At 35.7% G+C, this 20,196-nt stretch overlaps 1 protein-coding gene across 14 annotated transcripts in view; it reads left to right on the forward strand.

Moving 5' to 3' along the window:
* ELF2 (E74 like ETS transcription factor 2) overlaps positions 1 to 19,712 on the forward strand; it is a 94,045-nt gene extending 74,333 nt beyond the window's left edge. For 4 of the 14 annotated variants that reach the window (XM_043604023.1, XM_043604083.1, XM_043604129.1 and 1 more), the window contains 7 exons: positions 6,542 to 6,655; positions 8,511 to 8,684; positions 11,220 to 11,258; positions 11,613 to 11,699; positions 15,942 to 16,134; positions 16,749 to 17,096; positions 17,473 to 19,712. In XM_043604023.1, coding sequence (XP_043459958.1) covers positions 6,542 to 6,655; positions 8,511 to 8,684; positions 11,220 to 11,258; positions 11,613 to 11,699; positions 15,942 to 16,134; positions 16,749 to 17,096; positions 17,473 to 18,100 — 1,583 coding nt within the window. In that variant the 3' untranslated portion in view covers positions 18,101 to 19,712. The remainder of the gene's footprint in view (positions 1 to 6,541; positions 6,656 to 8,510; positions 8,685 to 11,219; positions 11,259 to 11,612; positions 11,700 to 15,941; positions 16,135 to 16,748; positions 17,097 to 17,472) is intronic. The other 10 variants (XM_043604032.1, XM_043604091.1, XM_043604049.1 and 7 more) reach the window with 5 other exon arrangements.
* Positions 19,713 to 20,196: the final 484 nt, after the last annotated feature.

Consider the following 20,196-nt stretch of genomic DNA (forward strand, 5'->3'; position numbering starts at 1 on the left):
CATTTACAGTGTGATGTATGAGAAAGAGCCTTGACCCTGAAGTCAGGAGATGAAGATCTGCATCTCACTGTCACTAACCTAATTGTGTGCTAGTGACTTGACTTCTCTAAGGCTTCACTTTCTGTAAGAGAACAAGACTGACTAGGGGATCTTTAATAATTTTTAAAGCTCTAAAATTATAAGTGGTTCAAATATTTAATGGACAGTGAAGGATTTTTTTGGGATTTTTTTTACATTACACCATGTGAATGAATATGTCTGTAAGGTCATTACATAATTGGGTTAATTTCTGCTAGCCAGTCTTTGTGCCACATTGGAACTTGAGGCCAGGTCTTTATGTTGAATGAGACTATAATATAGTTTAGGCTTATTTTTATGTATACGTATATACATACATAGTATGTATATATACATACACATAAACGTATATAGCTAATTATAGGAAAAATAAATGTCTATAGGAAAAATGAATGTTACTTTCTTAACATTTATGTGAAAGCACTGGGTGTGTATGGTCTAAAGACTTTCTGGAAGATTTTCAATTTAAAAAATTCTACCTTCTTGTTCTCAATTATACTTCCCTTGACTTGTTTCTACTTGTTTTAAGAAATTGAGAATTAAGAAATTGGAATTGAGAGATAAGGTCACCAGAACTTTTGCTCTACTTTAATGCTGTTAATAAATGGGGGGGGGGCAGGAAGGGGGGAGGTTTCTTGAAATTTAGCTTAAGTATTTTCACTGACAAAACAAATCTGTCGAGTTTGTCAAAGGTCATTGTGAAATTTGAACTTGAAAATCATTTCCAGTGTACTGTAAATTGAAATATCTGGGATCAATCTTGAAAAGATCAATTTGGAAACAATTTAGGATGTGAAAAACTGAAGCATGTGTTAAAATAAACCTGGAAAAATGGCATTCATTAAAAAATTTTTATTTGGAAATGTGTTTAAGAAATTACTCTTCAGAATTCATTGCAGCATAAGTACTAAAATTCATATAAAAACTGAGTTGAAGAGTAACATCAATGTTTAAGTACTCAACCAGGATAGCTTAACATAAAATCTTTAGAAACATGTGGTTGGTTGAAAAGGGCAGGCAGGAGAATGTTCTTGATAATTATTTAAACTCCCTGTGTTAATCTATAGCTTAAATGTTCATAGGGATGCAAAGAAGTATTTGTGAAAAACTTGCTAAGTCCTTTATGTGTAAGTGGACAAAATGCTGTTGTACTTACGGAAAATAGAATATAATTTTTCATCTATACACACTAGAAGCTAAAAGTTACAGAAACACTAAGATAGAATTTGGATATTATGTTTGGCAACAAATTACAGTTGCAGTTCTTAAAAACCGAAATCTCTTATCTGAGGATCTGGGGAGTAACTAGGCTCAGGGAGTCTGTGAGGTCAAAATTGTTTTCATAATAATGCTAAGACATTTGCCTTTTTTCACTTTCACAAGTGTTCAGAGTTTTCTAGAGGCTATGTGACTTGATATCACAACAAATTGAATGAAGAAGCAAATATGAATTCAACTGTGTTTCTATCATGTATTAACAAAAAGTTGCTACAATGTAAAACAAAGCTACTTACTGATTTTTGTTTGTGATAGAAAATGTTTTCATAAAAATATTGTAAGTATTGGGTTTATTATTTTCAATGAACTTATAAATATTGTAATGTCTTCTTAATTTCAATTTCAAATAGAATAATATCTAAAAATAGGACTTGTATAGGGGCACCTGGGTGGCTCAGTGAATTAAGCAATTGACTTGGGTTCAGGTCACGATCTGATGGTCTGAGTTCGAGCCCCGCATCCGGCTCTGTGCTGACAGCTTAGAGCCTAGAGCCTGCTTTGGAGTCTGTGTATTCCTATCTCTCTGCCCCCCTCCCCCATAAATAGTAAAAAAAAAAAAAAAAAATTTATAAAATAAAAAAATTCATAAAAATAGGACTTATATAAACAAAATCTCTTTGTGGTCTTCAGTAGTTTGAGTATAAAAGTTTCCCTGACCAAAAAGTTTGAGAATAGCTGTGTTACAGTTTTATTTAGTCCGCACTTTTCAGTACCATAGCCACTAGCCATATACGGCTATTGAGTACTTGAAATGTGACTGAGAAACTGAATTTTTATTTTTTTTTAATTTTAACTAATTTAAACAAACTGTGGAAAACTTTTATATTGATTTCGTGTTGAAATGACAATATATTGAATATACTGGGTTAAATGAAAGGCATTAATTTCAGTTTTACTTTTTAAAAGCTGGCTGCAGGAATTTAAAAACTAAACGTGCCTCATGTTAAGTTTTCATCAAGTAGCTCTATTTTACAAAAATAATTTTAGTTCTTTTTCCCTTTTAAACTTTTAAATTGTAACTATAGTAATTAGAAAGTCAAAGAGGAACAAGAAAAGATGGAGTGTCCCAAAATTTTTACCTTTTCCCCCCTTTTTATTGCATTCCTTTTTATTCTTCACTCACCTGTTGACACCTTGGGGCATTAGGAGATAAGCTGTAGTAAGTCAGGTGCACACTTGAGTGATGACCTTGTAATACTAGTTTATGGTCTTGCTTGTAGGGGCATACTACTATCATTTAAGGAAGTGTTGTTGTTTTTTCCCATTGCTTTCAAATTAAGTTGCTGTTAATTTTTATTTTTGACCTTAAGAACTTTCTTATGAACTAGATCCATTGCCAGCATTCTCTTCTGCAAAGCTGAGAGGTATGTCTCTTGTCAGACTTAATTACCAAGTTTGGTATTTTGTAACAGCTGTTGAGTGAGTCTGGAGTACTCTGCCATACAAACACCAGTTGATTAGAAAGCTGGAAATGAAACAACAAGACTCTTACCAATACTAAAGGAGGGCATAAAAAAGCAAATTTGATTTTGGCACAATGATTAAAGTTGAAATTGTTTTGAAGTTTATTTGATACATTTATTTCTTCAAGAGGGATTAACCAGCAACACCACCTACTAGTCTTAAGTAGAAAATGATACCTTTCAGATTACTTTTGTCTTCATTGTTTCAATTTTTAAAATGAAGCAACAGCTTATTTTAAAATAAGCAACAGCTTATTTTTTCCTCCCATTAATTTCATACACAGGTCTAGAAAGATGCCAGTAAATCAAGTTTTAAGTAAGAGATAAGGAGTTTTCAGCCCTTGCATGTAGTTTGGTTATTTGCTTACTTTGATTGTACAACACTGTTAAATTCATGTTTATCCTTAAGAATTGTGCATAATTCTAGTTTAAATTGTATTTGAATTACTGAGCTGAACCAAAGGAATTGAAAGGTTTTAAAAATTACAGAAACTTGAATAAGAGAAATATTTATTTTTTTAAGTTTATTTTATTTATTTTGAGAGAGAAAACAGGGAAGGGAGGGAGGGAGGGAGAGAGAGAGAAAGAGAGAGAGAGAGAGAGAGAGAGAGAGAGAGAGAGAGAGAGAAAGACAGAGAGAGAAAGACAGAGAGAGAAAGAAAGAATCCCAACAGGCTGCTATCAATCAGTACAGAGCCCTACACAGGGCTCAAGCCCATGAACTGGGAGCTCATGACCTGAGCTTAACCGACTGAGCCACCCAGGCACCCTGAGAAATATTTCTTAAATTTCTTTTATCAGAAACTACTTACAGACTTGTATCAACAAAAGAAAATTAAAAGGAGATAGTGCTTTCTTTTACAAAATGGTTAAGTATTCTTGGATACTGATGGGTACAATATTGCAAATTGATCTAAGTATGAGCTCCTAGTGCTTAGGGTTATTTCAGTTAATAAAAATGACAAAAGGTAAAATTAATAAGCATCAAAAAAAGAGAAATCAGTGTTCTACTTAATAAGCTGTTTAGAGAGTAACTTTATTTTGTACTTTTCTTTAGTTTTGAAATATTTTCATTTATGTTTTTGATACTACCATTTATGTTTCTAAACTCTTAGTATAAGCTTCATGAGGCCAGAGATCTATTCACACTTGTATTTCAGATTTGTGGCACAGGATCTGGCTATGATAAGTGCTCAAGAACCATTTGTTGACAGAACACAGAGTATTAGGTCTTCTCTTTGATAATTCATAAAGAACATCTGCATTTTTTATATTCTTATCCTAAATTTAAAATATGAATTGGTAAATTTAATTCTTAAAGTTTGTTATGTAATGTTTTACTCTGTAAATGTAAAATATTTCTGGGAAATAATATGTTGAATTTGGGGGAGACGGGAGTTTGAGGTCAGAAATAGCAACATGACTAACATGAAATGTGCCTCAAACTGCATTAAAACTCAGAGCAGCACTATATGTAACCATTAGGCACATTTCATTGTTTATAACTGAAAACATTAAACATTGGGTAAAATTCTGTTTCTGTATTGTCAAGTGCTTTGAAGCTGTCATTTTAGTATGGTAAGGTTTTTAGGGTGTGTCTTAATACAATTACATAAGGAATTAGTTTACCCAGGATAGTTTATTAATAGCACATAAGACAACACCTAAATTGCAACACAAGCAGACTCTAAAGAGAATGAAGTTCCTAGAATAAATTTTAAAAGCCTGAGAAATTGCTTTCCAAGGTTCTTTAATACATGTGAGTGTTGGGGGAGGCACTTTGAAAAAACTACTTGAGAATGGTAATATATTTTATACTTACTAAGTTTCTTAAAGTTGAGCTGGGACTGATTGAATCCTTTGCTTCAGTGAAGCTGCAGATAAAGAGTAAGCAGGGTCACCTAAAGATAGATTTACTTAGAGGTTTGGCTGCCTCTCTGGAACTGTTTAGCTTTGAGCAGATTTCCATAAATGGAAAGAGCAACTGGAGAGACTCAGTACCTTGCTTGAGAGTGTGGATGATGTGCAACAGGTGGTAAAACAGTCGCTGGATTTTTTTTTTTTCCTTTAAATAAATGCTCTCCAAATGACTACTGTTTAAGGCTAAAAGCTTTAGCATTTGGTGAATTTTGAGATTAAGTGAATTTTTTTTTTTTTCAATTCAGAGTTTCCTGAAAACAGTTTTAAAAGATTCATATCTTTACTGTGTAGAATGTATGGATCTGTCATATGGTTTGTGCAGTTTATACAAATATTTCGTTTTAGTTTTTCTATAGGACATACTGAGAAAAATCTATCAAATTAGAAACTGTTGCATATTCATGTTTCAGAAGCTCTTACCAAGTAGAATATTCAACATTTTAAGTCAGGGTGTTAAATTAATATGTCATTAATGGAAGTTTGTGCTTTGAATGGCCAATTTCCCTGTGAGGTCTGTGGGTTGTTTTTAACTTTAATATATAAAAGAAATACTGCATGTCTGTTGTATTTAAAGTCTATATTGGAAATTATAGCAGATATAAAGATGAGTTAAGATAGCCCTCCTGACCTCAGGGAACATATAATCTTATAGGAGTGGTAAGAAATTATCATTTATTAAATACTTATCTATATGCCAGGCACTGTACATGTTTTTTATGGGTATTGCACGTCACTTAATTCTCACACCTATATGAGGTAAGTAATACACCTGTTTTGTGAAAGAGGAAACTGAGCTAGTCTAGGGTAACATATAAGTGGCAGAACCCAAGCTGTTGGACTTGAAAGCCCAAATGGCTGCTGTATTATGTTTTACTGTTTCACAGGTATTTCAGTCAGCAAAGCAGACAGTGCTAAAAAAGAGTTACAGAAGGTGGCAGAATTAGAAAAGGCTTCATGGGAAAACAAACACAGAAACTTTATTTATTATTTTTAATGTTTGTTTATTTTTGAGAGAGACAGAGACAGAATGTGAGTGGGTTAGGGTGAGAGAGTGAGGGAGACACAGAATCTGAAGCAGGCTCCTGTCTCTGAGCCGTCAGCACAGAGCCCAACATGGGGCTCGAACTCACAAGCTGTGAGATCGTGACCTGAGCCGAAGTCAGACGCTCAGCCAACTGAGCCACCCAGGCGCCCCACAAACACAGAAACGTTAAAGACAAATTTATTGGGTAAAACCCAGAAAAGCTCAGTGAAGTCCTGAAGAAGAGACAAGGTTATTGGGAAGAAAGTTCCTAGTGTTCTGGTGCTATGTTAGAGTACTCACCTAGGAGGGTCTGTAAGAAACCAATTCATTAAACTAATGTAGAAATGTGTTTCCCACTGATTCTGCAAGGTATGTCCCCTGATTTCAGTAGCAGTATGTCAAGATACAGAATTGACTTCCCCAATTGTTAAACTACAACTGTCCATCCCCCTACCCCCAAGTTAGTTTTGTTCTAAAGTTGATATAAGATTCAGATTTCAAGGGTCTGTCCTTGTTTTCCTTTCGGTAAGATTCAGAAATTTCTTGGTAATTTCTAATCATTCTCAATAGTTGCTTTATAATTCAACACTTATTTTGTAAAGTATAGATACTGGATTGTTTTTTTTAATTATTTGTGTAAATAATTTATATGGACTAATATGTATCAATGACTTATTTATTCATATCAGAGTGAATTTGTTTCTCATAGACTAATATGTTTTAATTTAGTAATGTATTCAGTATATTTTTAATTGAGTAGAACTTATTTTCCCCCCAGTGGAAGCATCAGTTCATAGCAGTAATGCACACTGTACAGATAAGACCATTGAAGCTGCTGAAGCCCTGCTTCATATGGAATCTCCTACCTGCTTAAGGGATTCAAGAAGTCCTGGTATGTGAATTGTTCTGTTTTATATTAAACATGTCACATCACTCCACGTATCTAAAATAAAAGTTTCTTCTGTTTTTGTCTTTAATTAAAAAAAATGTGTTTTTATTTTGAGAGAGTGAGTGAGCAAGCAGGGAGCTGGAGAGGGGCAGAGAGGGAGGGAGAGAATCCCAAGAGTGCTCCATGCTGTCAGTGTGGAGCCTGACGCAGGGCTTGAACCGACGAACTGCGAGATCGTGATCTGAGCCAAAACCAAGAGTCGGTGGCTTAACTGACTAGGACACCCAGGTGCCCTGAAAGTTTCTTCTTAAATACATGGGGGTTGTTGTTGTTCTCAAGGTTTATTATGCACGAATACCTGTGACAGCAATAATTGATCTTTGTCAAAGTTCCCAAGATTTAAATACTTGAAATACTTGATTTTTATAATAAATGATACAGAAAATGCCCACTATAGACAGATAAATGTTCGTTAAGTTTTTACCTCTCCTGTCATGTCTCATTTTCCTAGTTCTGGGTAAATTAGAAACCTTTGTAGTCCTTAAGGGAATGGCACATGGGGTGGTGGAGTTGCCTCCCAAGACTGCTTTCTATCCTTTCTTCAGTGATAAATAGGCAGTAGCTCCAGGGAACCATCCGAGGTGGAAAGAGGAGATAGAGCTTCCACCATTTCCGTATACTCCCTCAGGCTACAAGTTTCTTTTTCTTTTGGTCCCGTTTTTTCTTTAAGACTGCCTTTGAGAGTCGTTTTGTCTTCCAGTTTTAATGTCCAAGTGTTAATCTGACTTATACAATGATATTGGCCTTTCTTATTATAGGGATTTATAATAAATCCTAAGAGCAAATGTCCTTTTTCATAATTGGAATCCCATGTATTATTTAGAGATGTGAGAAAAAAGTTAGGGCATGCTGGTCAATGTATTGATCCACAATAGTATGTATTAACTGTCTCCTAATTGAAATAGAAATGTCCTATTCTGATTATTCATGCACATGGAAAGGAAACCAGAGCAACATTACTGTAATAGAACACCGAATGGCAGTCTGTATGTATTGGTTTAGTGACTCAAAACATCAGGACTGTTACATTAAATAAAATTTTAAATACTGAAAGATGATATTAATTGGGCTGTAATGAGGTTTTCCTTTTCTTCATATTTTGAAATGATCTGTAAGTGCTTTCTTTTCACTGCAGACACATTTATTAAATGGTTTTTAAAATATTTTTGTAACATTTTATTTTTGAGAACGAAGAGAGCACAAGTGGGGGAGGGGCAGAGAGAGGGAGACAGACAACCTGAAGCAGGCTCTGCACTGTAAGCACAGAGCACGATGTGGGGCTTGATCTCAAGACCCGTGAGATCATGACCAGCGTCGAAATCAAGAGTTGACCGCTTAACTGACTGAGCCACCCAGGCGTCCCTTTATTAAATGTTTTTAATTTTATACCATGTGCATGTATTACCTAGTTAGAGCATAATGATGGGTACCAGGAAGGAAAGTAATTATTAAAGAACTCACTATTATATTATACTATTATTTTATTTTCAGATGTTTTCCCAATTGTCAAAATAATTCAGTCTTCTAGAGTAAGCTCGAAAGCATGTAAAAATGTGAAGAAGGGGGGTGACCTCGTATGATCCCCACCTTTTTACTACCTTACCTTCAGCCTGATTTTCTTTGCATTTATTTCCTTACGTACTTGAGATCATATTGCATATTCAGCAAATTAACTTCAGGCATTTATCCTGTTTTGATGAATTGTTAATAAGTCTCACCTGTATCAAATATTGAATTGTCCGCATTAAAAAGTGTTAATGGGGGTGGGAAATTTTAATTTTTCAACTTTTCTTTATAGTGGAAGTGTTTGTCCCTCCTTGTGTATCAACTCCAGAATTTATCCATGCTGCTATGAGGCCAGATGTCATTACAGAAACTGTAGTGGAGGTGTCAACTGAAGAATCCGAACCAATGGATACCTCTCCTATTCCCACATCACCAGACAGCCATGAACCAATGAAAAAGAAAAAAGGTAGAGTATATTTATAAATTTCTGGAAAAGTGGGTGAAATTTTTTCTGGTATTTTTTTTCCCACATCAAGGGACATAGGAAATATATGCTATAGATTTAAGATTGAAGTTATCTTTAACTAGATATTCTCAAAGAATCAACAAATTGAGATTAAAGTAGTGTTTTAACATATTCATACTGTTTAAAAGGAGTGTGTATTTGAGCTGTAAAGTAAGTTGCCTGCAAATAACAAGTGTTGGAAAATGGAAGATCAGAGATTCACTGCCTATTTGCTTTCTGTTTTTAAAAAAACATTTTTTATTTTCTCTATTGTTAATAATCTTATGTTCCCCTCTTTTGTGGGAATTAAAATAGAAAGCCCAATGCTATTTACCTTCTGTCTTAAAACACCAAGATTGCCAGTAAGGACTTTTAAGTGGAATAAACTCACCAATGGATAAAGAGCCTTTCTACTTACTATTTGACTCCTGCTGAAACTTCTGTTGACCTGACCTCAGTGGGTGAGGCACAAAGCCCCAGCACACCTCCAGCATCCCTAAGGGATGTGCAGCAACTGGGTCCTTTTCTTTCCTCTTCGGTCCAAAGGTAAAACTTGAAAAAAATGAAAAATCTGTATAAATGGGTACTCATCTAATTCCATTTTCTTCTGCATCTCTTCACATTTTAGAGTAGAAAAAAACGAAGGCAAAAGTACGAAAAACTTGTGTTAGAAATAATGGTAGCTTTTTCATCTATTAGAGGTATTTCAAATTGCTGTGATATTTATAGGTCTGTGCTCATTACTGTGAGGGACACAGTGAAGAATAAGATTGAGTACCTTCAGTTCTGTGTTACATGTAGATTACATGTATCTTGCGAGAGCTATGAATGAGAGAGGATTTAGAAAGAATTATTTCCTGCTGTAAATGTTTAAAAACAAAAGACATACATATAAATAGCCCTGTTTACCTACCTTCCCATTGTACCTTGGCTGGCTGTATTCACATGGGAGCTATTATTACAAAATACTTAAGGAATTTTTGGATTTAAAAGAAGATGGAAAAGACCATGAAAAATGGGATCATTTAGGGAACCAAAATGTGGTATGATATAAACCAGGAAATAATTTGCCAATTTAACACTAATTTTACATATTTGAAAATAGATGGTCTTAATGGCCATTTAAAAGATAAATAATGTATTTGTAAATATGTATACCTTGTATTTTGTGCTTAAGTTCATTTGGGACATACAGAGTTAGGGTTTTTTTTTTTTTTTTTTTAAGTTTATTTGTTTTGAGAGAGAGAGCACGTGCACGCACATGAGTGGGGGGGAGGGGCAGAGAGAGGGGGAGAGAGAGAATCCCAAGCATGCGGTGCTCTGTCAGCGCAGAGCTGGACACACGGGGATCAGTCTCACAAACCCATGAGATCATGACCTGTGCCGAAATCAAGTCGGATGCCTAACCAAGTGAGCCAGCCAGATGCCCCAAGTAGGTTGTTTTTTAATAACAGATCCTTCTGATATACTAATGTGTGTTATGAATCTCCAAGAGACGACTACATGCAATTCTAAAAATTAATTTGGAGAACCTTGTTTTCTACTGATGAATAAACTATTTCTTAAGGAGTATGATTTCACAAATACTACTTTATATGAAAACAAATTAAGCCTTTTTGGGCTTTTTAAATTATTTATTTTTAAGTAAACTCCACACCCAGCATGGAGCCCAACATGGAGTTTGACTCATGACCCTGAGATTGAGACCTGGGCTGAGATCAAGAGTCGGATGCTTAACCGACTAAGGCACCCAGGCCGCATCCCTGGGCTAACGTTTTGATTAAGGAAGTTGGTTTTGTTTTTTTTGTTTCGTTTGTTTTTGCTTGAGACTTATTACTGATTGATTTATACATCTAAACATTATTTAAATTGAAAAATTAATCTCTGTTCTAATAAGGAGACCAGTGAACTTTCCATTTTAATTTTTGTCAGAGCATACTTCTTATTTATTAGTTTTACCATGATGAATTCTAGAATATAAAAGCTATGTAGTTTGAAATAAAACACTTTAATTTAGGTCTCTATTTAGCTGTAAATAATCCTTGCTAATGAAGAACAGAGTGACATCAGAAATCCCAGATGTATGACAGTCACCAAATTAGTAATATAATCTGTAAATATAGTATGCTTGGCTACTCCCAGCCTTTGTGGAGGCTTCCCCCTCATTTGCCAGAATTCTTCTGTCAGTGCTAAGGATTGGAAACAATGCATTTCAGCCTTACACGTTTTAGTATAAAGTGCAGCTCTTGCTTTTCTTTCTGTTCACGGTGGATGCTAGTCTGTCTGAGAGAGCCTTATGGCAGAAGCGAGAAGCAAAAGGAAGGGCACCCTTATTAGACACACTAAATAATTATTTGGAAGGTTTTTTTTATCCTTATAATGTACCTACACGTTGAGGTGGGGAAATCTGGACACATATGCTTAAATTCTGGTGAATTGATTGGCTCAGAGCAATAGAGTGTTTAAAATAACACTTTTTACTTTTCCTCATTTGAGCTGAAAGGGCTTCGCAGATTACCACATCCTCTGCAATAGGTAGGTAAAGCTTTTTCTAACAATCCTGTAGAACAGAAAAAAGTTAATACTAGAATTCATTTCCATTGCTACATTATTGGAAGAGGTTAGCAAATTGAGGCTCTGACCATATAAATAATAGGTTGGTAGTACCTGATTTGCCATATACACTGAAATTACTGCCAACTAACTGCTGTAATCTGAAATTGCAGAAGTGCTTTTAATGCTCATTTTAAATGCAGTTTTTATATACACTGCAGTATATTAATACACAAATTAGTGTCAATTTCATGAATAATGTGTTCTCACAGAGTCTGCTGATCATGCTTCTGTTTTTCTTGTTTTCACTGTATGGTTTCAATCTTATTTTTTCAGTTGGCCGTAAACCAAAGACCCAGCAATCACCAATTTCCAATGGGTCTCCTGAGTTAGGTATAAAGAAGAAACCCAGAGAAGGCAAAGGTAATTTGGGGAGGGCTGTTTTGGAGGTGAGATGATTTTTTTTTTTTCAGTCGACATTTCTGCATTTGTAAGAAAATTATTTCTAGTACAAGCGGAAGTACAGTCTTTGGTAGTAGTTCTTAATCAGGGATGTATGAGCATCGCCTGGGGAGCTTTTTTAATTTGTACCCAGTCCCTACCCCACTGAAATTCTGTAGCCATAGATAGGCTGTGGGGGAGTAAAAGGCAGTAGGTAGGCATTTATGTTTGGGAAAGGTTGTCTTAAGTGCAGTCTTTGAGGGAGAGAGAATCCCAAACAGACTCTGCATCCTCAGCACAGAGCCCAGTGCAGGGCTCAAACTCGCGAACCGTGAGCTCACGACCTGAGCCGAAATCAAGAGTCGGAGCTTAACTGACTGAGCCACTCAGGTGCCCCTTAAGTGCAGTCTTGTGCACACCCTTCTTAAGGGCCATTGTTCTTGATGGGGAGGTATGTGTAACAGCACTTATCCTCACACAGAGCCACTCAGAATTGAAAGAGTTTATAATGAAGACTTATTTCGGATACATCATTTTTAACTGATAGAGGTAATGCAAGAATTCCCAAGGCAAACTGGATTTAATTTCCTACTCAACCAATGTCAGTCCTGTCAGGAGTCAGAACAAAAACTTACCATATTTTTGCTTTAGAGTTGGCATATTTTCGTTAAAAACAACTTTAACAAGACTTCTACATTCCGTTGTCTTAATATGTTAAGTAAGTTGATTTCAGGTCATTTTAATCATGGTTTTATTTAGGTGTGTTCTGATTATCTGATAACCAAAATTTCTCACTTTCACGAATGTTTTCAGATTTATATTTAATAGCTGGATATATTTTGGTTTAATACATTCAAGTTTATTCCATCTTCAACAGGTGGTTTTACATCTAATTTTAAATAATTAAAGCAAAACTTAAGTCTCTAGTAAAAAAAAAAGTTCTCTAATAAGTTTGCCAGGAAATAAAGGCAAAAAAAAAATCCGTTACAAATCAAGTTACATTGAAATGTTATTTATTCAGGAACCAATAATAATTCAATTTAGGATGGATTTAGGATACTTATTTCCTTGTCTGTCTTTGGTCATTTTACATTTCTAACATCTTAGGTTTTATCTTTTAATTTATGTTGTATACAATTATTACTGTTTTTAAAATAATTCCCATCATCAGCGGGTCTCCTGTACTCAAAGACCTTATGCTTAACACTGGAGAAAACCTTTGTGATGACCTGTTTTTGCCGGTCAGAATCACTTTTTGTTAAAATTCCCATATTATTAAACTTGAGGCAGCATGGTAAATGTGAAGATAAAAGATTAAAAATCAGTCGGGAGCACCTGGCTGGCTCAGTCGGTAGAGCATGTGACTCTTGATCATGGGATTGTAAGTTTGAGTCCCACACTGGGTGTAGAGATTACTTAAAAATAAAATCTTGAGGGGCGCCTGGGTGGCTCAGTCGGTTAAGCGTCTGACTTCAGCTCAGGTCATGATCTCGCGGTTTGTGAGTTCGAGCCCCGCGTCAGGCTCTGTGCTAACCACTCAGAGCCTGGAGCCTGCTTCGGATTCTGTGTCTCCCTCTCTCTCCGCCCACCCCTGCTTGTGCTCTGTCTCTCTCCATCTTCCAAAAATGAATAAACATTAAAAAAAATTTTAAAAATAAAAATAAAATTTTAAGGGGTGCCTGGGTGACTTTGTTGGTTAAATGTCCAACTTCAGCTCAGGTCTTGATCTCACGGTTTGTGGGTTTGAGCCCTGCATCAGGTTCTGCACTGACAGCTCAGAGTCTGGAGCCTGCTTCAGATTCTGTTCCTGTCTCTCAAAAATAAACATTAAAAAAAGATAAAAATAAACATTTTAAGAAGTTCAGTGTTTCCTCTGTAAAATGTCGTTGTAAATGCTGACAGTATGTCAGAGGCTTAATGAACTACCTTGTCTGATAAAGGCTTCCCTTTCCAAATTGTTTTCCTTAAAATGAGATGAAGACTTTTAAGTTTTAACTTGTGGTTGGGAACTGGGGTGGAGTGGTACCTAAAGGTAACCTGAGGAACGTTAAGAGTCTAGTTCAACAAACATGGATGCACTCAAATCCCTACCATATAAAAGGCATTGTCTGTTATTCAAACATTTTTTTACAGAGTAAGTTCTCTGCACTTTTACTATATCCACTTCTGGGGCTTTTCACAAAGAAAATAAAAATGTCCCAAGTACTCATCTTGATGTGGTTGAAGGTTACCTATAGTTTATACATGTTGATGCTGGTGCAGTGGGGTTTCAGAGCCATAAATATAACCTTGTAAAGTTGAAGGTTAATCTTTTCAAGTCAAGAGATGCACACTGGTCTCAACTATGGCTTAATAAATTTATTGAATTTTCAGAGAATTCCAGAATGAAAATGAAATGCCTGAGGAAGAGCATCAGCATTTAGATTGAGTAGCAGTGGCTTAATTTGGAAGCCTCCCACCCTTAAAGGTTCTTCTCATGAAGGCTGTAATTTGGATCTAGATTTGATGAGAGTAAGGGGATAGTGAGTAGGAGCCTAGAGATGACCCAGTGACTCAGTGGTGGTGTGTGTAATTTTCTTCTTCTCAGTGTTCTTTTCTGTTCTTTGATCAACTTAAGAACCTCTGGCCCTAGAGGCTTATGAGGGGAATAAAAGAAAGTCAGCAGCCTGAAAAGCCTGATCTTCTTATAAACACTGTCCATCCACTACTTGTCCGCCCTCAAGAGTTCTCCAAAGGGGAAAAAAAAATTGACCCTTCTTTGGGGGATTAAGTTCTTTACCCTACCTACCCAGTTTCTCTCCTTTTCCTCTCTGCACATCTTAGTCATTTTCCAAGTCTTCATGCTTTACTGATCCACTTTATTTTCATTCCTGAAACCCCAGAAACTTTGTCAATCATTTGGAATATAATTATGTATTGCCTTGTGATAGATCTTAGGTCATTTCAAACCATTACTTCTTTTTTGTATTGTTCTTAACTTGTCATTTACTTTTTCCCCCTTCCCGACTAGATTGTAAATTCCTTGAAGGACCACGTTTTAAATGCTCTTTTGTGTCCTACTACGTAGTGTGTGATGAATAAGTATTTTACTCTGCAGAAATATCCCATTTTCAAATTTTGTTAGTATGTGATCAAATGTTGTATATAGTTAACATTTGATGAATACTTGACAGGTAAAGGAAATGCTAGAAATACTACTTAATATTTCTATTTAAGGAGTTCTTAAGACTGAAGCACAAATGTATTTACTAACTGAATTGTTCGTGTATAATGAAATCCTAATATACTGCTTATCTTCACTGAATCGGGTATCATCAGTAGAAAGAGATTAGCAGTTAAGGAAAAAAAAAACAACAACCCTATTTTTAGGGCAGTAGCTCTCATTCATTGATAATCAAATCCACATTGACTGGTAGTCCAGAGGATAGTGATAAAAGAATGTTTAAAGGGTCATGGGTAATTTATACTTTATAAGACATGTACTTCAGAGTTCATGCATAAAGGTGAACCAAAGAAAAATACGTTTCGGGGAGCTTGGCTGGCTTAGGCAGTGGAGCGTGCGACTCCTGATCTCGGGGTTGTGGGTTTGAGCCTCATGTTGGGTGTGCCATTATATAGTATATAGTATAGATCTTATAAAAGTATATATATAGATCTTATAAAAAGATCCTTGGACTAATGTCTAAAAGTTTTGCATATTTCATTGTGTACTACTTGCCTTTTCAGTAAATAAGTGCCTTTTGATGAATTTTGATCATGGAATTTGGGCTTATATGATAAACATACTGGTGCATATTTATTCGTGGTTTAAATCTGTAAATTAATAAATTAGATTAAATTAGATTATGTTTAATTCAGGTTCACTTTGTGCTATGCATTATGCATTTGCCTTTACTGAACTCAAAATTTAGGATAGGGTGATGTATAATAGTACAAAACCCAGGACCTCTATTATAGGAGTATCATAACTATAAATAGGATATTATTTTTGAAAACCGGCAAACAAGTATATGTAGAACTTTTATAATGAAAGATAGTTTATATGTAATTGGGTGATACAATTTGACACTGTATAAGTGATTGCTCATATAGTCAAGTACTTATTGAGAGACTCTTAGTACATTTGTTTTACCAGTAGTAAATGAATTTTTATTCAGCATAATTAAATATTGCTTTTAATTATATTAAAGAATTTTTCACCAATGTCTTATCACTTTTTCAAAGGAAACACAACCTATTTGTGGGAGTTTCTCTTAGATCTACTTCAAGATAAAAATACTTGTCCTCGGTATATTAAGTGGACTCAGAGAGAAAAAGGCATATTCAAGCTTGTGGATTCCAAGGCTGTCTCTAAGCTTTGGGGGAAGCATAAGAATAAGCCAGATATGAACTATGAAACTATGGGACGAGCTCTGAGGTAAGAACACAAGAGTGAATTTTTAAACAAAACGTAATACCTCTGAACATTGTCTTAGTGGTTTAAAAAGAGCTCTAAAAGCCCCTTATTATAACAATTTGGGGGATATTCTAGAGCAGTTTCTTGGATTTGGAGGTAGATAGGGAGAAAGATTTTGGTCTAGATGTCTAAAATTTCAGCATCACTGGAAACCCATCTTTGCAGAAAAATGTGCTTAATTTTAGGACCATTCTTTAATAGAAAAGTTGAACACCTTTAAGAAAATTAAACGCAAACAAAACGATTTCCAAATCGTTAATTTACTTTTTAGTTCCTGTGAATTTGTTACAATGGATTTATCTTAATATGAAAATTTCCCTAAGTTTTGTCAATTTGGGAAACCCATAAAACTTTTCAGTATACATGCCTTCTTGTAATTAGGGGTGTTTGTAAATGGACATATAGTTTACGTGACAGTATTCACATACTCCACAGATTCAGCCTTTTAAAGGAGCTCCTTCTGGTCTCTAACAGGAACAAGTGAATGTTTCTGTTACTATTCATTCTACATGGTGTTTCTTGGGGGGTAAAAAAATGTAATGCACTTGATTCATGTAGTACTGTTTCCCTTACAGATATTATTACCAAAGGGGTATTCTTGCAAAGGTTGAAGGACAGAGGCTTGTATATCAGTTCAAGGATATGCCCAAAAACATAGTGGTCATAGACGACGACAAAAGTGAAACTTGTAATGAAGACTTAGCAGCAGCTACTGATGAAAAATCATTAGAACGAGTGTCACTGTCTGCAGAAAGTCTCCTAAAAGCAGCAACCTCTGTTCGTGGTGGAAAAAACTCCTCTCTAAACTGCTCCAGAGCAGAGAAGGGTGTAGCTAGAGTTGTGAATATCACTTCCCCTGGTCACGATGCTCCATCCAGGTCCCCTACTACTACCACATCTGTGTCAGCAACGGCAGCTCCAAGGTCAGTGAAAGAAACCATTACTCGTATTTATTTTAGAAAGTGCCTTAGCAAAAATATGTCCCCTTTTTAATGTTAGCAGCCTAAGAACCCACTGTCATCAAGACTTGGAAAATTGCCTGATCTTTTTTAAATGTATTTTGTTGCTGTTAAAGTAGATGTCTCAGCTAACCTGACTTGGTTTTTATGGTTTTGTAGATGGAACTTAGTGTGGGCTTTTGTTTTTAAAATGTATTTATTTCATGCTATTTCATACTGTAAATTGTCAGTACACCTGTAGAGTTTGAGAGCAATAGTTTTGTACATTTTAGATGTGCATTCATCTTTTTGCTCAAGAAACCTATTGTCTAACATTAAATCAATTTTTTTAATCTACTAGGACAGTTCGTGTCGCAATGCAAGTACCTGTTGTAATGACATCGTTGGGTCAGAAAATTTCAACTGTGGCAGTTCAGTCAGTTAATGCAGGTGCACCGTTAATAACCAGCACTAGTCCAACAACAGCAACCTCTCCAAAGGTAGTTATTCAGACAATCCCTACTGTGATGCCAGCCTCTTCTGAAAATGGAGACAAAATCACCATGCAGCCTGCCAAAATTATTACCATCCCAGCTACACAACTTGCACAGTGTCAACTTCAGACAAAGTCAAATCTGACTGGATCGGGAAGCATTAACATTGTTGGAACCCCGCTGGCTGTGAGAGCACTTACTCCTGTTTCCATAGCCCATGGTACACCTGTAATGAGACTATCGGTGCCTACTCAGCAGGCATCTGGCCAGACTCCTCCCCGAGTTATCAGTGCGGTCATAAAAGGGCCAGAGGTAAAATCAGAAGCAGTGGCAAAAAAGCAGGAACATGACGTGAAAACTTTGCAGCTGGTACAAGAAGAAAAACCAGCAGATGGAAATAAGACAGTGACCCACGTAGTGGTTGTCAGTGCACCTTCAGCTATTGCCCTTCCTGTAACTATGAAAACGGAAGGACTAGTGACGTGTGAGAAATAAAATAGCAGCCCTACCACGGACTTAAGACTGTTAGTGATAGTACTAACATAAATACTTGCAAGGGAGGTCATCAAGAAGAGTCAAAAGAAGACTTTAAAACATTTTTAATGCATATAAGAAAACAATCAAACTTACTGGAAGTAAATTACCTATCCCATGTTTCAGTGGGAAATGAACTACATACGGAGATGCTGACAGAAAACTGCCTCTTACAGTAGGAAACAACTGAACCCATCAATAAGGAAAAGGATTGAAAAGGGACCAAGCAACTCACTACAATATCAAGTTACACTAAGACTTGGAACACTAACATTCTGTAAGAGGTTATATAGTTTTCAGTGGGGAGGGGTTGGGATGGGTGATCTCATTGTTACATACAGCAATTTTTGATGCATTTTATATGCATACCAGCAATTATTACTGTGTTCACACAGAACTCACTTAACTGGTGCTACGTGAAGACTGCTAATATAGGTATTTTAGAATGTGAATTGAAAATGGATCCAAAAGCTTTTCAGAAAGATAGCAAAAAAGATCTAGTGCGATTTTTTTTTTATATCATATAGCTTAAGCTGATTTAAAACAAAGGCCTTAGACTAATTTTCAGTTTTCTTTATCGAAATAAGCTAATGGCTTGTTTGTGTAAAGCTTTTTTATTAAAAGAAAAATTTTAAAAATCTTGTACCTAGCACAGTATTGTTATAGAATTTACATGTAACATTTTATATGGTAGTTTAAGTCTGTCAGTTTCCTAATTGTGGACAAATTAACAGTTGCTCTGGCCTTTTGCTGTAACCTGCCTGTGTCACTCACTTAGCCCTGGCATCTGTGCAGACATATCAGTTCCAGTTCTACTGTCACTTGGAAGTTCAGGCTCAGCATGAATTTTTGTCAGGTAGCTCTAATACCTGGTGTTTTTGTTTTTTTCCTTCCTTTCTTTTCTTTCTTTCTTTTCTTTTTTTTTAGTTGAAGTTTAAGAGGGAAAGTACCAGTGTTCAGATTTGAACTATAATAGTTTGTATATTCAACATTTGAAGTATATTCTATTTTGTTGTACTCTTGTTTCAAAGTGTATTCAAGTAGGTTTTCTGAAATATAGAAATGAAATTTATGTTGTGGTTTGGTGTCTGGTGATATTTATAATATTCAAAAGCTAGTATAGAGACACTGTTTTAGTTAAGTAGTAGAAGTCTTATTTCTCCTTCCCAACTACCGTGTGAAGAAATATTCCTTCTGTTTTGTTTCATTACATTAATATTTGCAAGTATCTGCATGTTGCCACTTAATTTCTAATTACTGTCATGAACTATAATGTTCCACTTACCGTGATGAGTTTATTATTTTAATGTTGGCCACACGTAAAGAATTTCTATTTCAAATCAGACCAGTTATTTCTCAAACAGACCTTTTGAGGGTTAGGATGAACAAGTAATACTCCTGCCCTTTTGCAAATTAGGAAATGGAGGTAGGTACCAGAGGGATTACAGGAGTTTCCTAATTTCACACCAAACTAGGTCCTAGGACTCCACATCTTCATGTTCTTTCTACTACAAAGAAAAGTTGTCTATTTTTACATCTTTTAGAAATTTAAATAAACTGATACTTAATATTTTGTGGCCTTTAATTGTGCTTTTGATCAGATACTACTTAGGTCAACAAAGATTTTTTATAACCGAACCCTTTGTAAGCATTGATCTTTTCCATAAATATACCTGATGGTACTTTTTTTTTTTTTTTTTAACGTTTATTTATTTTTGAGACAGAGAGAGAGCATGAACGGGGGAGGGTCAGAGAGAGAGAGGGAGACACAGAATCGGAAACAGGCTCCAGGCTCTGAGCTGTCAGCACAGACCGATGTGGGGCTCGAACTCACGGACTGCAAGATCGTGACCTGAGCTGAAGTCGGACGCTTACCTGACTGAGCCACCCAGGCGCCCCTACCTGATGGTACTTTTTAATAAAAGCTGAAAGAAAAACTCGCTTCTTATCCCATTTGGGAGTTAAGCTCAAATTCTGCCTACTTTTAAAACATTTCCTAAGTATTTCAGTTTTCTTTGGCACTTTGTTTTTTGCACTATAGTTTCATTTGTTGAGTC

This window comes from Prionailurus bengalensis, chromosome B1 (assembly GCF_016509475.1).
Source record: "Prionailurus bengalensis isolate Pbe53 chromosome B1, Fcat_Pben_1.1_paternal_pri, whole genome shotgun sequence".
In the NCBI taxonomy this organism is placed as follows: domain Eukaryota; kingdom Metazoa; phylum Chordata; class Mammalia; order Carnivora; family Felidae; genus Prionailurus; species Prionailurus bengalensis.